Source organism: Spermophilus citellus (genome assembly GCF_964194105.1).
Source record: "Spermophilus citellus genome assembly, chromosome: 4".
NCBI classification, from domain to species: Eukaryota; Metazoa; Chordata; class Mammalia; order Rodentia; family Sciuridae; genus Spermophilus; species Spermophilus citellus.
In genome coordinates this window covers 99859655-99880538 of record NC_138185.1, presented here as the reverse complement: position 1 = coordinate 99880538, position 20884 = coordinate 99859655, and the positions used below count along the sequence as shown (strand labels likewise).

Below are 20884 nucleotides of genomic sequence, written 5' to 3'. Positions count from 1 at the left end.
ACCAGGAGGCCGAGGTAGGAGGATGGCTTTGAGGAAGGACAGAAGAATAAGGATATGTAGAAAGGAAATAAACAGGGAAGGAAAAAGAATTGTAGCTTTAAATCTAAAGACTCAAGGAGCACTCTTATCTTCAACTCTAGGTCCCCAAGCCTATTTTCAACAGGCCAGAATTCTTATAAGAACCAAAAATAAACAAATTGTGAACTAAGTTAATTAGCACCTACACATCTTGTTAGCTTACACATGTATTTTTAGACCAATTTAATAAAGCCTAGAAAGATATATTGTTAGAGACCCATGATATGAGTACAGTCCAAGCGCTATTAACTAGATAACATCAACCTAAAGATTCTAAAAACAACCAGATCACTGTGACCAGCTCTGTGCTCCATGATCAGAAGAATTGAGAAATGAGTTCATTTAAGCTGATGTGACCCCAAGTACCTCTCGTGCACACCATTTACAAAGTTCCCCCAGATGCATATCAGTCACTCTCAAGCACTTGCACTCCCTCTCCTTTGAGTTGGCCTTCTGCTCTATTGCTTGCTTTCCTGAATCAATCTCTGCTTGTGCCTTGTGGAGAGCCATTCTGACACGTGATTGGGTGACTCCCGTTAAGGGCCTGAGGCGCTCTGGCTGTGTTGGAGCTATCCCGACCCTTTCCTGATGAGAGAGCCCATCCGTGTGGGGGTGTGCGTGACCACTGACCCCGGAGACCCAATCACTGACCCTGACCTTGGAGTGCAGCCCCCCCTCAACCTTCATTGGATGGAATTCTCCCCTGAATCTCTTGTCCCCCAAATAAAAGGCTACTCCCAGGCGTGTTCACTCTCTCTCTCTCCTGCTAGCCCAGAGTAATCCTCCGCTGCCCTGCTGGGCGGCTGGAGGCGGGAACCAGGGAGGCGAGCCGTCTCGGACCTAGCAATGTAAAATAAGGTACTGGTTTGTGTGTTTTATTTCGATCTCTTCTAACTAACTTAATGCCTAGAACCTCATTAATGAAACCACTGCGCAGGCCGCGTGGTAGAGTACCTCTTTTGGTTCATTCTGAAATTCCTTTCTGTGGAATAAATCAAGAACCTGCCAGGGCTGAGTTGAAGTCCCCTTCTCCCTTCTGGGGAACCTTCTCAGACCCCACTTAATAACAGTTTGAACTCAAGAATTTGAGGTCAGTCTCCCAAGTTGGAGACCAGCCCCAGCAATTTAGGAGGCCCTTTGCAACTTAGCAAGACCCTGTCTCAAAAAATAAAAAGCTGGGATGTGGCTCAGTGGTTAAACACTGGTTTAATACTGCACCCCACCCCACCCCCAAAAAAATCACTTTTCAAAGTAAAAAATAAGAACAACTAATAATTTAAAAAAAAAAAAAAAAGAGAAAAAGAAAAAAAAAAAACAAAGTAAAAAGTAAAAATATTAAATCACTATGCAATTTCCATATTATCCTCTTTCATTACCTCTTTGGTAATTAATCATTCATTTTTAGTCTTGCTGAATGATAACAATTAATTACCATGGATATTCTCAAAGATAATATTAATGCTACACTGACTGCAAAAAAAAAAAAAAAAAAAAAAGGCCAGAAATAGTAAGCTCCAGGAAAATCTGTATAATGTTTGAAGTGACAGTTTAAAATTCTTGGTTAAAAAAAGAAAGAAAAATTAAATCTTGACTTCAAATGCTATTGAAAATTAAAATTTAAGCCAGGCGTGGTGGTGCATGCATGTAATCTCAGCTACTTGAAAGGCTGAGGCAGATGGATCACAATTTCAGGTCAGTCTATATAATTTAGCAAGACCCTGTCTCAAAATAAAAAGGGCTGGGGATGTAGCTCAGTGGTAGAGCACCCTTGGTTCAATTCCCAGTAACACACACACACAAAATAAATAAATAAATAAAATTTAAAATGTTTTAAATTTATAATTTAAAAATGTTTAAATTACAACTAGTTCATTTCATTTTAATAGGCATCCCAAACAGAAATCTGCAGTTTAATAAAAATAATTCTCTGAACTAAACACAGCTTTTTTTATGCTTTAATCTCTGCAGAGATCATTAAGAATTCTATAATAAAGAAATTCCATTTTCTCTGATCTAATTCTATAATTGGGTAATGCTGTGGAGCCCATAGAACCCTCTGGTATTATAGGACTCAGAGACCATGCCTATTTAAACAGGGAAATGTCATGTGGGGAAGGATGCCTTTTTACCATGGGAATGAACACTGGGGAAAAATCAGCCATGGAGGCCCAGTCCATTCTCTCAGTGAAACCAGAGCTGGCTGAGCAATAGGATGCAGTCAATATTGAAGGGTATGTAGTACATCCTCCAGGAAACAAAGAGGGGGGGTAAAAAAGAGCAGAAGAGGACCAGACTTTAGGACCCTCCAAATTTCAGTCCTCATCATACTATCTTAGTCCACTGTAATATCTTCTGGTGCCAGACTACAGCTTTAGGTATATGATGTGGTGGTTGAGAACTCAGGCCTTATGTCAAAATGACCTGGGTCTTAATCTCTTTTATGCCAATCATGAGTTGAGTGACCAAGGATAATACTTTATCTGAGTCTTATTTCTGATCTATAAAATAAAGAAGCTAGGAATTAACAGCACCAATGTCTCTGCAGGATATAGAAGAATTAAATAAGGTAATGAAGAAAACTTGTTTAGCACAGTTCCTGGCAGTAGTAAACAATGAAAAAAAATGCACTATTACTATTACTATATTATGAATCTCTTCCACATACCACTTGTTTGCAAATTCAAAAGTTCCTCTCTTAAACATTTCCTTACAGTGATATGAAGGAGGAGGAAATAGAAGACGAGGAAGAAGAACCACCAAATAGATGCTCTAGAATTGAAAAGTATAATAAGCAAAATAAACATTTCACTAGAGGCACTTAAAAGTAGGAAGAAAGTATCAGTAAACTTGGGCTGGGGTTGTGGCTCAGAGGTAGAGCCTCGCCTAGCATGCGTGTGACACTGGGTTTGATCCTCAGCACCACATAAAATAAAATAAAGATACTGTGTCCAACTATAACCAAAAATTAAACATTTAAAAAAAGAAAAGAATCAGTAAACTTGAAGATAGATAAGTTGAGATAACCCATTCTGAAGAATATTTTTAAAAATGATGCAACTATGTACAATAGTGCCAGGCATGATGGTGCATGTATGCAATCCCAGCTACTTGAGAGTCCCATCACTCTGCCTGGTCAACATAGCAAGACCCTGACTCAAAAAAGAATAAAGAAAACTGAACAGAGCTTCACAGACTTATAGAACAATATCAAGCAAATCAATAAGACAAATAGAAAAATCACTCAGGATAACAGAAAGAAACAACAACAAAAAATAACCAGCTGACTTCTCTCTCTTCTGTGTGTGTGTGTGTGCTGCTGGAGATGGAACCCAGGGCCTCACACATGCTAGGCAAGTGTTCTACCACTGAGCTACATTCCCAGCTGGAAAAGTAAAGATAAAAAGACTATATTTTTAGCCAAGGATTAGCTCAGTGGTAGAGCACTTGCCTAGCATGTGTGATATCCTGGGTTTGATCCCTAGCACTGCAAGAAAAAAAAAATTATTTTTTTCTCTTTTCAAAACATATGACCTTTTTAAAGCAATAATTATAATACTATCTTGTATTATAGTATTATAGTATATGTAGATGTGATTCACATTACAAAAGAATAACACAAATAGTAGCAGGGGAATGGAATTATATAAGAGCAAAATTGCTATATTTTACTGGAAATAGGTGAATACTGATCTGAAGCAGAATGTGCTAAATTATAAAATGCAATCCCCTAAAGAAGGATTAAAAATAAATAAAATAGAACTTAAAATCAACAGAGGAATTAAAACGGTGTATTAAAAATTTTAACACAAAAAATTTCCTCTCTCAAGTGAATATTGCTTTTGAAATGAACAATAATTCCCAAACTTTCCTGCTCACATAACTGCAGAGAAGGCTGAAACCCTGGAGGTTCTGTGCAAGCCTCCCCACAGGGCCCAAGTTGGTTTTGTTTTAATAATGTGCTTTACCTTCAAATGTTTAGTCCTTAAAATTCATGAGTTTTATTTATCTTCTACTACATATTATATATGTGATTATGTTGTTTTAAAAATAATGTGGGACTTGGTTTGTGTGGGGTTTTTTTCACCAAAATTACACCTGAAAATGTTCCATGATTGTCCTTTTGCTCCATGTGTGCCCACTGCTAGGGCCCCTAAGAGATTCATGTCCTTTGGAGGAGATGGCTTTAAAACATTTTGGAACCTACTGCAAGAAAAACACCACAATCTGTTTTATACACTCTCTTCCCACCCTGCCCACCCACCGCCACCACCACCACCACCACTACCACCCCGCCCCACTCTCCCCTCAACTAAAAGTTTCCTTCCTATTTCTTTCTCGTTTTATTTTTCATTTATTTGTTTTAATGCTGTTGAATTGAATTTTAAGTTACTAATGAGTCATGGCTTAGTTTGAAAACATTCATCTAGACAATCTGATAAACTATTTCATCTAAGGACTTCTTATGAATTATTCTGGCTGCCTGTATCACTATACCCAAAGAGCACTTAAAATTTTATAGAGAATCTGACTGTTTTAACCCAAAGGAATGACATGGGCAGTCAAAAAGATACTTTTGTTTCTATTCAATTCCCACATCACAGTTTGCTGCTTACATCCTCCAACAGTAATATAATAGTCCCCCTCATCAGTGGAGGAAACATTTAAAGACCCCCTAGTGGATATACAAAATCTCAGATAGTACCAAACCAAACATATACTGTGGTTTTTCTTATACATAAAGTTCTATGATAAAGTTTAACTTATAATTTACACATAGCAAGAATTTAATAATAACTAACATTAATATATAATAATAATAGAGTATAAAAAAGTTATATGAACATGCTCTCTATCAAAATCTTATTGAACTACAGATCTCTGCAATCTCAATATATGTCAGTTTTCTGTTTTGTTTTGTTTTGTTTTCCTTTTCCTTAAGAACTTTTGCCTTTTTACTTAAAAAAGCACTTTAGGGCTTCTCTTTGGCTTATCTGAATTGCCAAAGCATTACCACTTCTGTGCATTTAGACCAGTATTAAGTAAAATAAGGGTCACTTGAACATAAGTACTGAACAGTCAGTGGGAAAACATATCAGCTACTAAATGACTAATGGGCAAGCAGTGTATACAACATGTATAACCTAGACAAAAGGATGAATCACATCCTAGGTGGGACAGAAACTAAGTCACAAGATTTCATTATGCTGCTCAGAATGATGTACATATTTTTATATTTTTTTAGTGTTGACGGACCTTTATTTTATTCATTTATTTATATGTGATGCTGAGAATTAAACCCAGTGCCTCACACATGTGAGGCAAGCACTCTACCACTGAGCCACAACCCCAGTCCCGATGTACATTTTAAGACTTGTGAAATGTTTATTTCTAAAACTGTCCACTTAATATTTTAGGACCACAGTTGACCAAGGGCAGATAAAACCACAGAAAATAAAACCAATGATAAGAGGGGACTAGTATTAGCTTGTTCTCATTTTTTTTTAATAAATAACCAATACCTATGTGGCTTGATTAGCACAAAAAATAAACATTGATGATTATGTGTTATTATGTTTGAATTTTTTGCAACTGCAAACAGCTATTTCATTTAACATATAATTACTAAGCATATGCTTTATATATTAGCTTTTGCCACTGTAACAAAATACCTGAGATAATCAACTTATAAAGCAGAAAGATTTATTGGCACACAGTTTTGGAAGTTTCAGTCCATGGTTTCGTGGACCCACTTCTTTTGGTTCTGCAGTAAAGCAGCACACCAGAGTAGAGTGTGTGTAGCAGAGCAAAGCAATTCACCTCATGGTGAGGACACCAGGATATGAGAAGGAAAAAGAAAAAAGGAAAGCAGGGTCCCACTACCCCTCTCAAAGGCACACTCCCATTGACCTAAGACCTCTCACTAGGCCCCAACTCCTTAAGGCTCCATCACCTCCCAATAGTGCCATGGGCTAAGGACCAAGCCTCCATCCAACACATGGGACTTTGGATAATAACACAGAGAAAAATACAATGGAAGAAGTACCTAAATCTGATGAAGGAATCTAGGAAGTCCTCTGAAGGAAGCAATACTCATGCTGAACCTTGAGGATGATTAAGAGTACAACAGGCAGAGGAAAAAAGATGGGTGAGCAAAGGCAAAGTGACCTTCCCAAAAACAGAAAGGAAAATTTTTAAAGCACCTCTTTTCCTCATCCTTGAATCTTCCTATAGAACCTGGGCTTATTTTCTAGGCAATGAAGGCATTTTCAAGTGGTGGAGTAACGCAATCTAGTTGAATTGAGATCACTTCAGCAGGAATTTGAAAAAATGTGGCCAGTTAGGCGAACACTGCAATAACCTACAACATAGAACTTGACTCCAATGTTTGCACAGGTCAATGGAGGCAAAGGTAAAATTTCATTTATGGAGACAAAATCCTTGAAATCATATCTTGTCCTGATACTTCAACGGAAAAAAATCCCTAGCTCACTTTTCTGGAAAAAAAGAATATTATAACTCATTTTATTCATTTATTTTTTTTTCTAACTCAGACTTCTCTTAAAAATTCTGCCACTTCTCTGAATTGAATGTGTACAAAAACCTACATAAACCTAATAGAAAATTTAATGTTTCAATTAAAGGTAATAAAATAAAAATTGATTTGGAAAAGCAGTTTAAATGAATGAAGTTCTATGTGAAGGGAGTTTAAGTCACCTGGGTTAGTTCTTTTAAAGATATTTAAGTGTTCAATAGCACAGTCAACGAATCATTATGCTTGAATAGAACATTTAGCAGGATAACCCATCTTGGCAAGAATAATAGGCCATAACCCCAAGGAAGTATCTTTTAATCTTAATGGGCTGGGAGTTAACAAGAAGTAAATTACCACTCTCTGAAATGAGAATATATTCTTAAGTTCCTGCTGCAAAAGATAAAATAGACAATTCTGGATCAGGTCCAAGGAAGCCTATCATGGGTACACTTAGCATTCAAATGAAAGGCCCTTTATAAATGAAAGCCATAGTTGTTTTTCCTGTGTATTTTGTTGAGTACAAAATGACTGGGGGGAAAAAAAAAGCTTAACTTCATGACCAGTGTATTTTTAGACACATCTGGCTCAATACATGTTCTTCCTTGAGAAAATATAATAATATTCCCATGTATACAACTATCAAGGGTACCTGTTCCATGAATGATGATTCTAATGCAGTGTGCTATCAGGAAAGAGAAGGAAAATTCAGGCAGAAAAGCAACCTTAATGAATGAGGTGTAAAGAAAAGAGATAGCACTTCAGAGGGCACTGGGATGGAAAACAGGAGAAATGAGTGACCTCACACTCTCATTAACTTGGGGAAGTCACTTGACCTCCCTGCACTGCAGTTATCCCATCTGAATAGTGAAGATGTTGCAAGGACAGTAAGGCTCTGCCTCTCACAGTGCCTAACTCTGGAGGCAATTTTCTCAATTGTCCAGAGAGGGAAGTCACCCAAAACTCCTGTCATGGCAGATGTAATATGCAAAAACACATTCCAAACTGCTTTAATTTATTTTTAGCTAGGATAATTTATTTCAAAAGTTCAAATAAAATCAATGAGGAAGATTTCTGATGAGCAAAAGAAACACATGTTCGGGGCTGGGGATGTGCCTCAAGCGGTAGCACGCTCGCCTGGCATGTGTGCTGCCCGGGTTCGATCCTCAGCACCACATACAAACAAAGATGTTGAATCCGCCAAAAACTGAAAAATAAATATTGAAATTCTCATATTCTCTCTCTCTCTCTCTCTCTCTCTCTCTCTCTCTAAAAAAAAAAAAAAGACATACATGTTCAAGGTTTAGAAACTCCAGTTCCAGTAAGAGCACGAGCTGGTGCTGTAATCATATCAAAATATCAAACCATGTAAGATCTATAACTACTTATTTCTTGGCTTGGTAAAAATTAAACAGAAAAATTCTCATGAACATGTGACAAGTCCTTTGTGTAGCAGTGGTGTTTGAATCTCCACAGACCACACTGAGAATGCTGCACTGACCCAGCAGTTCTAAGTTGGCACTCAGACTTGGGTGGCACCACAGGTACTTAGCCTTATAGAAGAACACAAAGCAGGAAGTATAGCAGGTACACAGTCTTCATCCCACCCAGGGTCCAGCAACTACCTGAGTACATGGCATCTTTTGCTCCTCACTGTGCAGCAAGAGCCAAAGCAGAGTCACCTTGACACAAGCTATAGCCTCTGTTTCCCACTGATCTTTCATATAGCTCTAGTCTCACAGATCCAAGGCTCACATGCCAACTCCCAACACAGATGTGGCAGTACCAACAGCCAGCCAAGTACAACACTCCACATTCATCTTAACTCTAAGGCTTCCCCAAAACCACACTACAGGAAGAAAAATATCGAGGCTATTTCCCCAGGCAAGCCTGGCTCAGACCAGGATTGATGTTAATATTTTACTCACAAATACCAAATAAAAATGTCATAGCATCCATAAAACCACTAATTCTGCTATACTTTTTTGAAGTTTCCCTCTCTGCTTATAATTTTTAAATCCTGGTTTTCTTTCACAGCTATAAAGTATAAGCATTTGTATAAACATTCTTGGAATTCATAATAAATGTTAGCTTCACTTCAGGAAACTTTTACTGAAAGACTACAGTGCAAACCATGTAATACTAGATCCCCATGATACAATGACTTAGAAGGAGGTCTCTGCTCCTAAAGATACTAAATCTATCTGCAAGGAAAAGGAAATGCTCCCAAGGAGTATTAATAAAGCATGAGGATGAGTGCCAAGTATGTTAGGATTAAAGAAGCAAGGGCTTAGCATATTGGAGGCAGCCAGGGAAAATACTTACTGCTTAGTATTAATAATAACTCACTGATCCCTAACAAATCAGAATGCTTCACACTTTACACACATCATTATACTTCATCCTCTCATCAACACAGTGAGTGGGGCCTGTCATTATCCCAAATTTTCAGAACAGTGTAGGTAACCTGCACAGAAAGGTATTTGTGTGAAATTAATTTGGCCAGGAAACCAATGTGAAGTTTATTCCAATGGAACAGATATGAAGTATCAAAACTGTTGAAGAAGGATGGCTGGAATTAGAGAGACACAGGTGATAAAAACACCACAAAGAAAAATCTGGCAATACTTGATACCTGGATAGGTAGAAAAGGGGTGAGGATAATCCTATGTTCACACACTGACTAGTAACAGAAATATAAAAAACATGAAGAGAATGATAAGAATGAATCCAACGTATTGAAATTAAGGGACAGTGGGATATCTCAGAAGTTGAACAGGACAGCATGAGGAAAGAGACCTATGACGGTGCTAGTATACAACCCTGCCTCAATGAAGATGACCAGTTAGTTAATTCCAGAACACTGAGGACCAAGTCCACTTCATTCCCTGCTGTATCCCATCACACCTCTCACAGACTAGGTGCTCAGGAAATATTTTCTAAATAAAGTGTTATTGTGCAATCCAAATGTCTTCTGTCTATCCTTAAGGAAATCATGACTATGTCAAAAGTTTTGATGGAATCTATACACATTAACTTTATTAAATTCTTACAGATGTCATGGAGCCCTAGTAAAGAAAGAAATGAAGTCAACCAATCCTAACCTTCCCAAAAGTACTGATCATAATCAGCCTAGAAGGGTATATTCAAAAACTGTCCTTGATGCTGTCCCATTTAATTACTTTAAACTGCTATGGTAGAAAATGACAAAGTGCACATAATGATCATCTATTTAGGTTAAGTTTTATATATCCACACATAGATATGAATTCCCATAAAGCCTCCAGAAAGATCAGAAACTTAAAATCATTACTGACAAAGCTATGACTATAAGGGTCTGCTAGAGTATATTATTTCAAAAATGAATGGAAGCATAGGTGAACTTGATTTTTTTACTTTCTAGTATCTATCCCTGTTTGTTCTGGAAATAGCATATGTTTTTCAGGTGGTGAATCACTCTCACTCTACCCTCAGCTCCATGGTTTGAGCAAGGCTGCAGAAGTGGGGACATACAACCCAGTATAAGTCCATCAACAAGCCCTTTCTCCCTAGTCTCAGAGAACAGGTCAGGGATGGGCATGTAAGATTCAGGCATAAGCCCATCAGTCTATTCCATGTCCTTGGCCATAAGTGATTAAATTGGGGATGACCACTTGGTTCAATCAGAGTTAGGATGAGGATTTATTGGAACTATTAGAAAACAGACTTGCTTTTATTCTGCTAGGACTGCTAGCAATAAAGATGCTGTAGAAACCTGAGTCTCCACGGACTACCATGTGGCCTTACAACATGAAGCCAACATAGGTGGAAGCAGAGACAAAAGAGAAAGACTGACTTCTAATGACACAACTCTATGGATTCTTCAGTTTCTGGACCAATAAAACCCCATTTTTTACATAAGCCAGGTTGAATCAGATTATATACTCTCAACGGAACGATACCTGATAGATAATCTAATTGCCCAAGCATCCCTCATTTCGAAGATACTTCAGTACAGAGGCAGTCCCTCTACTTCATTTGCTAATTGGCTTATTTTGCTATATAAAAAATAAATTTTTTGCTTAGAAACTTAAAATTGCAACTCAGAACACCAAAGCTCACTCTTTTCTAAGCTGAGATAACATGAGCAAACAAAAAAGATAAACAGACTACAAAGGCTACACAGAGAACAATCTGAGCTTTGATCAGCTTGTCCCAAACACTATGAAGCTAGATTTATGCTTTAGCACTGAAGTTGCCACATTCTAAGCTGCTGATGCTAGTAAAAATCCACAGTGCAGAGTGTGATGCCAGGAGATAACAAACAGCAGAGAACTGCCTACTCAAACGTTTCTATAAACAACATTGGGGACCTTAGGCCCCCAGACTGCAGTGGCAAGAAACTTCGGTATAATCCCCATCCTCTGCAACCCAGCTTGCAAGTATCTACAAAGAAAAGTGCATGGGAAGAAAGCCACTGATATCACAAATATAGCATTAGCTATCACACATACAGCATGGATAAACACCATGGAAGAGAAAAAAATTAACAATCAGTTTGTGGTGTAGCCTTTTTTAAATTCAGGATCAATCTCCAAACTTCTGTGTTTTTAATATTCAGTGACTTTTCATTTGACACTTATATTTGACATACACTACAGGTTGGGATACTTATTCTATTAATATACAATTTCTGTCTCCCAGTAGACTGTGAGTCCCTTGAGGTCCAGAACCTTAAATCTGAAATAGCACCTGACACAAAACACATGCTCAGAAAATATCTGGTGGAAATTTATTAAAACATGAAATCCTCGGCTAGCAAAATTTTGCTTTCCTTAAAAAATAGTAGTTATCATTTACTGAACAGCTCCTATGTGCCAAGTGATGTACTAAAAAACATACATATATGGATAATTTAGCTCACTGACTTGAACTGAGTTTATTCCAATCTCTTAACAATTAAGTTAAAGCTCTTCCCACTGCTGGACTTGAATGGAATGAACAAATGTATGAAAGTTCAAAAGAACATATTTTAGTTTAACCCAAGGAAGACAGTATAGAAAGGGCAGAGCTATTCTAAAAGGAACGAGCTGCCTCTGGAGGAACTGGTTATTGGAGAAAACCATGCAGAATTTCATTTAGCAAGTACATTACAGAAAATATGCAAGCACCAGAGGAGCAGTTTACATAGTCAGCCAGATTGGGAACATACTCTGAGCTCTGTCCTAGAACCTGGGAGTCTAGAGAAGTAGCTTAAGTTTGAGCAATGTCAAGGCCTAAAACTTCCTGTATTTCCTTATCTTATAAACTTGGGCTCCCCCCACCCCCAACAAGATATGCTATATTCCCTTATTGTCTCACTGAAATCAAAATTCTTATAATCTTTCCCCTTGAAGACACAAAAGAGTTTTATAATGCTGACATTAATCTGGTCTAATGATAAAAGACATGAAGGATGTAGATCTGAATATGCTTTTCATGCCTCAGAATTAGCAAACCTCAAGAATGGAAAATACAGGAGAAGTTAAAGTAACAAAATTGATAAGTCCTTGACCCTATCACCTCCAGCTCTACCATTTTGATTTTATAAGGCATGGTGTTATATTGAATGAAACAGATATGAGTACAAGACTGCATAAAGTTGTGATGAAATTCCTTTTAAGTCTTAGTCAAAATATAGACTTCTATGATGAGTTTGAGGCTTTATAATACAAACAGGCACCTTTAGCTTATTTTGCTTTCAGCTCTTTGATTGCTTAATAACAATAAAATCTCCTAAGCAGCCATGGGCTAGAGTATGCATAAAGAACCAGAAGAAATTAGCACTATTTGCCAATGATATGATTTTAAAACTAGAAGACCCAAAAAGTTCCACCAGAGAACTTCTAGAACTAGTAAATGAATTCAGCAAAGTAGCAGGATATAAATCAACACCCATAAATCAAAGGTATTTCTGTACATCAGTGACAAATCCTCTGAAAGGGAAATGAGGAAAACTACGCTATTTACAATAGCCTCAAAAAAAAAAAAACCCTTGAGAATCAATTTAATGAAAGAGGTGAAAGGTATATACAATGGAAACTACAGAAACCTAAACAAAGAAATCAAAGAAGACCTTGAAAGACGGAAAGATCTACCTTGCTCTTGGATAGGCAGAATTGATATTATAAAAATGACCATACTTCCAAAAGCACTATACAGATTTAATGCAGTTCCAATCAAAATCACAATGTCATTCCTCATAGAAATCAAAAAAGCAGTCACGAAATTCATCTGGAAAAATAAGACACCCAGAATAGCTAAAGCAATCCTTAGCAAGAAGAATGAAGCAGATAGCATCACTATTCCAGACCTTATACTATACTACACAGCAACAGTAACAAAAACAGCAATGGTATTGGCACAAATAGACCTGTAGACCAATGGTTCAGAATAGAGGACATAGAGACTAACCCATATAACTATAGTTATCTTATATTAGACAAAGGCTCCAAAACCATACATTGGAAAAAATATAGCCTCTCCAACAAATGGTGCTGGGAAAACTGGAATTCCACATGCAACCAAATGAAATTAAACCCCTTTCTCTCACCATGCACAAAATTCAACTTAAAGTGGATAAAGAACCTAGGAATACAACTAGAGACAGAAGAAAAAGTAGGCCCAAATCTCCATTGTGTTGGATTAGGCCCCAACTTCCTTAATAAGACTCCTATAGTGCAAGAATCCATATCAAGAATCAATAAATGGGATAGATTCAAACTAAAAAGCTTTCTTCTCAGCAAAATAAATAATCAGTGAGGTGAATACAGAGCCTACATTTTGGGAGCAAATTTTTACCACATGCACATCAGACAGAGCACTAATCTCTAGGATATATAAAGAACTCAAAAAGCTAAACACCTAAAAAACAAATAACCCAATCAATAAATGGTCCAAGGAACTGAACAGATACTTCTAAGAAGATGATATACAATCAACAAATATATGAAAAAATGTTCAACATCTCTAGCAAATAGAGAAATGCAAATCAAAACTACTCTAAGATTTCATCTCACTCCAGTCAGAATGGCAGCTATTAAGAACACAATCAACAATAAATGTTGGCAAGGATGTAGGGGAAAAGGTACACTCATACAGTGGGACCACAAGTTGGTGCAGCCAATATGGAAAGCAGTATAGAGATTCCTTGGAAAACATGGAATGGAACCATCATTTGACCCAGCTATCCATCTCCTCGGTCTATATCCAAAGGACTGAAAAACAGCATACTACAGGGACACAGCCACATCAATGTTTATAGCAGCACAATTCACAATAGCTAAACTGTGGAACCAACCTAGAAGCCCTTCAGTAAATGAATGGATAAGGAAAATGTGGCATTTACACACAATGGAATATAGGAGGATTAGATTAACTCTAGATAGGGCAAAGAGGAGGGATGGGAAGGGAGAGGGCATAGGGATAGGAAAGACGGTGGAATGAAATGAACATCACTACCCTAAGTACACGTATGAAGACATGAATGGTGTTACTCTGTGTACAACCAGAGGTATGAAAAACTGTGCTCTATATGTATAATGTAAATTGTAATGTATTCTGCTGCCATATATAACAAAATTTTAAAAATAAATTTACTTATTTAAAAAAATAAATTTAAATTACTACAAAAGATAGGGCTTCTTTTTTGCAGTAACAATGACAATGTGCATAACTTTTCTTTCAGTCTGTTCCTTGTGCCTTTCGTGGGTTTTCCTTAAAATAAGTAAATAAACAAAAAAGCTTGCTACCAAAAGAGCCAGCAGTAGAGAAAGCAGAGTTGAATTGAGAAACTGAGTATACTCAGAGTGGGTGAAATTAACACTATGAAGTCCAAGTGTTGAAAAACATGAAAATGGAAGATAAGGAGGCCCAAGATCAGGAAGAGCCTCATTAAAGGAATGTTTATTCACCTAAAGGCAGCAGGCAGTCACCAAAAGACTATGAACTGGCAAGAGAAGAGTTCACACTGATGTTTAGATATATTGTTTCAATTACCATGGGGATGTAGCTGAGTGGCGGGGTGCTTGCCTCCCATGTGTAAAGCTCTAGGCTCAATCCCCAGTACCAACCACACCCCCCAAAATAAATAAATTACTATGTAGATAGTGAACTGAGAGGGAGGAGAGGATGCAAGAAGTAGAAATGAACAGTTAGAGGGTGTTACAGTAACCCAGGCAAGAGACTATGGCATCTTAAACTTAGCAACAGAATGCATGTAGGGCACAAAAGAAAGAAGAATCAAGACCTTAAGATATCTGGCATAGCCAAATGGATGGCTGATGGTACCATGAACTGAGATTGGTATGTGGTAGTCAGGATTGAAAGGAAGATGATTCAGTTTGGAACATGATGCATTTGAGATACCCACATGACATACAAGTAGAAATGCCCAGAGGGTAGTTGATGGGTCTAACCTGGATATATAAAGGCACTAGCATTAATAATAATACACTTACTAGCCTACAGAGTATAAATGAACCTTGAGAAAGGGTAAAATTACTCAGCCCATAAATCTAGGGCAAGCGCCTATGAGAAAACAATACCTTCATTGATATCTTACTATTGTAGTTGACACTTCATAACTTACAGAAGATACCATATCCTAACCCAGGTAATATGGGTGTTCGAAATATAAGTGGAATACAAATTCATCCATAGAGGAAAAACAATTCCCCTGACCCAAACATAACAGGTGGATCTGAGATCTAAAATCTCATCACAGCTGACAACATCCTAAGACATCCATTCTAACACCAAAAGACTCACCTGTCGACAAAGCCTCCTCACGAACATCATCCTCACCAGGTTGATGAATATTCCAGGATGTTTTGGGAAGTAAAGAAATTTCCTCAGGTGATTCTAATTTTACCATATCCATGTGGTTGCTCTGGAACTGGTATCGAGGTATAAAACAGATTTTGCCTTGTTGGAAAATGTCCTTGATGATCTCTTCTGTCTCAATTTCATCTTGCATGCTTAGAAAGATGGAAATTCTTTTGGAATTCTGATACTGACTATGGGCCATCACCTAAACAGGAAATGACAGCAATTATAATTTCTAAGTTTATACTTTAAAAAACTAGAGACTTTTAAGAGTTTCTCCCTTCTCTCTCAGCCTTTTCCAACTTCTTTTAACTTTCCAAAAGAAAGCAGAATGTATAATAAGCTAGACAATGCTAAGCCCTGAAACTTGACTTTTAGTTCAGGACCCAAGACTTCTGATTCTTTTACCCTTTCTGGCACACCACTCTTGTAAGAATGAAAACTCATTAAAAAGTCATCATCTCTTGAGAATTTCAATTTTGACCCCACTTACCAATTTTAGTGATCTCCAGTCATATCACATGCTTCCACTAAAGTCTTTGTTTTATTCTATTTCTGAGCCTTGGCTCCCCAAAACTTCACTCCCTGTATTGTCAATTTCTCTTCTTCTAAATTCTACCCAACTAAAGCACAGATCAAACCCTAACTTTTCCTAACTTCTGCAGAGCCTCACTGCATCTACTGTTGATAGGTAACTTAACACTTAATTCTGTATTGTCATGAGTTGATCACTAATTATCTATTAGTTACAAATGTAGTATTCTGAACCAGTTCATAAGCTCCCCAAGGTCATGCCTTATAATTCTCTCTCAGCCCCTCTACCCCCACAACATTCCATTTTACCGAATGTTAAATTGTCAATTAAGATGGGAGTGGGGGCCATTGTAAAAGAATCCATATTCAGCTGAATCTTTCATCAAGCAGGAGAAGGGGGCTGAGCTTTGTTAATCATAAAAAAAGTCAACAATCTAAGGAACTTGGACTCAGATGTTGGCCCTTAGCTCTCTTTTTTTTCTCCTTTCTTTTTCTACTTTCCCCTGTCCTCCAAGCCAAGAAAAACATTGCAAAAGCCTCTTATAAATATGACTAGCAAAAATACACAGGCATAGAAAGTCAAGTTATTGCTTTTAAAAAGAGGAAAAGGAAAATTAAGTAGATACAAAACACCAACTAGTGCTGAGGAAGTAAGTTAACTCCTGGTTTCTGAAAAGTTGCACAGTTGCTGAGACCTGACACAGGCAAAGAAAAATGGAAATGTGAAACTCAGACTTCAGGCAAGCCTGAGGCTTTTAGCATTCAGGTGCTATAAGAGAAAGTTGTGTGCCTTGGCTGCCAGGTGGCTGAGGCAGAAGGATCACTGATTCTTTTACCCTTTCTGGCACACCACTCTTGTAAGAATGAGAACTCATTAAAAATAATAGCCTGGGCAATTTAGCAAGACTCTGTCTCAAAATTAGAAGAAGAAAAAAAAAACTGGTAGACCACTTCCCTAGCATGCATAAAGTCCCAAATATCACCAAAAAAAAAAAATGAATGAATGAACAGAATTTATCTTTCTTGTTCTCTAAAATGCAGAATATATCCCTCATCTGGGGAGCTCAGAGACTGGAGAAAACCAGCAACAAAAGCAGACTTGGCCCGAGGTCGTTTAGTACGAAACGGATTAGGGAGCCTTCTTCCCCGATTTAAGGAGGAAGATCCCCGAGGCCTGCGCTTTGGGGAAAGTGTCCCTACCGCTGAGGTGAAGGGGGGAGCAGGAAGCGGCTCCAGATGGATCGTGTTGGAAGCGGCGGTGACCCTCTTCAAGAATAGTAAAGAGAACCTCTTTGAAGTAATTTTTGGACAGCTGGAGCTTGAACTCCACACCGAGGACATGAAGTTGCCTTATGCGGTTACAGTTTACCAAGCCCATTCATAAACATGATCTCATTTACTAAGAACTCCGTGAGAATTTTCTTTTATTAAAATTATTTTTTCTTATCATAAAAAAAATGCAGAATATAGAAAAGCAAGAGCTGAATAAGCAGTAAGAAAGATCAGTTAAAATGCAGTGTGAAAAAAAATGCAGTGTGAGACTTTGCATACAATCTTCTTCCTCAAATCCCTTTACAGGACACTTGCAAAGAAGCATGAAAACAATCCATTATAGAACTGAGAATAAGGGAATAGAGGATTGAATAATTCCTGTAAAACAGAGAGTGGATGGGACAGTATTTACAAACAAAACAGCAGATCACAACACTCTGAAAACACGGATACAGGTGAGATAGAAGATATTCCTCCCTTAAGCTCTCCACCAAAGTGACTACTAAAGACAGAGGACATCCCATAAGCTAATACAACTTCATCCATAAATAAGTACACACTACAAAGGATCAACAAATCTTTTGGAAGCCAAAATACAAAGTAGAAGAATAAAAAGGGAGTGAGTGGGGATAGCCCAATGGAAAACTGAGATAAGTTAAAGAACAGAGTTGTGGTTGTTGTTGTTCTTTTTAACTCTACTTAGTTTTCTCAAACTAAAAAAGATAACTGCATTTGTAAAATATCAAGAGACTGCTGTGGGAAGAAAGCAATCAGAGATTTATGAAATAATCATTGGAAATTAAAATTATGATTAGCAAAATAAAAACAATTTAGGAGAGAGTGCTGGAGAAAGGGAAATAAGCAAAAATAGGAAAAATGAGAAAAAATGTAGAGACACAGAAAACCAACCTAAGGTTATTATCTGATCAACAAGAATTCCACAAAGGTGGGGCTGGGGTTGTAGCTCAGTGGTAGAGCACTTGCCTAGCACATGTGAGACACTGGGTTCAATCTTCAGCACCATATAAAAATAAATAAATAAATAGATGTATTATGTTCATCTAGAAATAAAAAAAATTAAAAAGAATTCCACAAAAGTGAAAAAGAAAAGAAATTAATCAAAGATATAACAGATGAATAAAGATGCCAATCTAGATTGAATGGAGGCCATAAGAATTGAACATGACATGGAAAATAATTTTAAATTTTAAATTCAAATTATCAATGAGGGTAAAATATTATAATGCAAAAATCAATAAAAAGTTTACCCACCCCCATAGATTTTTTTCCTGAGGATATACTGTAATAAGAAGGAAAAAAAATTTAAACTCAGAAAATAGCCCTAACTCAGCAGAAAAGTAAGCAGAAATTCTAAGGCAACGGCTGTGCAACCAGATCACAAAGAAACAGGGGCTGGGATGTCTTGAAAAAGAAAGTGGATCTATATTCTAACAGGTACAATGAAAAACAATCTATGGATAAGACAAAGGCATACTCTTGTTTGTCAAAAAGGTAAAAATAAAGGCAATTTTTAGATCCTGGAAATATACAGAGCTAAATTAGATACGGGTTCTAAATAGGAACAAAGTTAAAATGTGGCATGGTTTTGAGCAGATGCAGAGTAAAAGAGAATATACTGGGTATCAACATTTGAAATAATCCTCTTAGCCACACATATCCAGTGAGCTAAAACTATAGATCCTTTTTTTTATATATTCAATTATACAATTTGGTTCTACTGTGAATATAATCTATAAAACAAAAATACTCTAAGTACTGTTCACCAAAATTTCAAGTTTGGAATTATCACTCAGTAGACTCATTACAGTTACAGAAAATAGTTTACATATAAAACTTGACAATATCAAATAGGTCGCAGAAATTGGCAAATAATATTAAAAACAAAGCAAATAAAGGGGTACTAATTTTCTCATCTTAAAAAGTCAAGATAAAACATAAAGTTGAATTTCTTTACCATACATTACTTTCCTTATAAAATTTTTAAATTATAAAAAAGGTGCTGTGCTAATAATTTTTTTTATGATTCAGATAAAGACATCACTTAATAATACCTTTACTGAGAATTCACTAAGGCAAAACACTGTTCTAGTCACAGTACACCAATGTTTCAGGACATGATCCATTGGTTGGTCATGAAATAATTAGTGAGTTATAATCAGTGTTTTTAAATGACATATAAAGGAAAATATTAAAGTTCACTGCAAATAATAAGAGTCATGAAACAAAGTGCTTGTATGTGTATATGTGCTTATATGGTTTTTTAAATTTTTCTCTCTCTTCCTTTGATGCCAGATCTTAGTTGTCACTCTGTTGCTGCCAGTAGTTCTGCCTCTATAAATCTACTATTTCCACCTAGAGTTTATGAATTATAATTTACAGACATTACTCAGGAGACTGAGGAGGAAAGACTGCTTGAGCCCAGAAATTTAAGGCTAATCTAGGCAACACAGCAAGACCCTATTTAAAAAAAAAAAAAAAAAAAAAAAAAAAAAAAAAAAAACTTCTGTGGACACACAGACAAAAAAAAAAAAAAAAACTGAATTTATTTTCCCTATGCCTCTCCAGAATCTACTCTAACTCCTACATTCCTTATAAATTCAGTAATGTTAAACTTTGGAATGGTGACCCTCTCCTTCCAGTACTGTCTAACCTCTATCCGGTCAGCTGCCAAATTCTGCTCATTCTCACTACACAATCTCCCACTTATCTCCTTTCCCCCATTTTTCAATGCCCATCCTCTGGATTATGTCTTTATTATCTCTCACCTAAATTATCACAACAGCCCCTTACTGGTCTTCGTATTTTTTTTTTCTGTCTTCCCTCCCCAACCCATTATCCAAATGCTACCAGTATATTCTCCTACAGGAGCTATTAAAAAATATTGAATACATTCCTTATACACCACTTCAATCTCACAATAGAACTTCAAGCATATTCAGAGAGATTAGGGGACTTGTCTAATATATAAACAGTTTGTTGTTTTTTTTTTTTAAAGGAATGGCGCCAGATTAAATCCAGATCTGTGTAGTTCCGAAGCTTATTTTAAATACGCCCTGCCCTCTCTTGCCTACATATCCCTGCAAATGTTTCCCCACCCCATCTTTCCCTTCACTTAACAAACTTCATCTATACTTCAAAGTTCATCTCAAATTTTCCAAATCCCCTGCCAAAGCTTGTTTCCACAACACTGACATTTACCTTCAGCATATTCTAACTGCATTATAATTTTCAATTCATGTTTCCTCTCATATTCTCTACTGCTTTAAAGCAACAATTATCTTTCTCTTTCCTACAACCCAGTACATAGCAAAGTGTATAATGGTGTTCAGTATGTGAATAAATTGGCTAAATTTTTAGCAACTAATATAAGGACAAGATTCTGTATCCTCAATATCTACTAAAGCACCTAGATATGCCTTCGTAATATTAGCTAAAATCATTCCATTTGAATGAACTAACATCTACAGGCATACCTACATTTATTAAGATGAAATGTGTGTACTTGTTTTAAGACTTTACCCCATAGGAAACTTGAATTTGAGAAAATAACGGATCATAAGATAGGGTACTGGGGAAGGCAAAAATCATTAGTTTAACTTGGAATTA

At 36.8% G+C, this 20884-nt stretch overlaps 1 protein-coding gene across 1 annotated transcript in view; it reads right to left on the bottom strand.

The window, feature by feature from the left end:
* Window positions 1-20884, bottom strand: part of MTHFS (methenyltetrahydrofolate synthetase) — a 55209-nt gene that overhangs the window by 32977 nt on the left and 1348 nt on the right. Inside the window, exon 2 of the mRNA XM_081293309.1 lies at window positions 15395-15656. Within this exon, the coding sequence (XP_081149435.1) occupies window positions 15395-15656 (262 nt within the window). The remainder of the gene's footprint in view (window positions 1-15394; window positions 15657-20884) is intronic.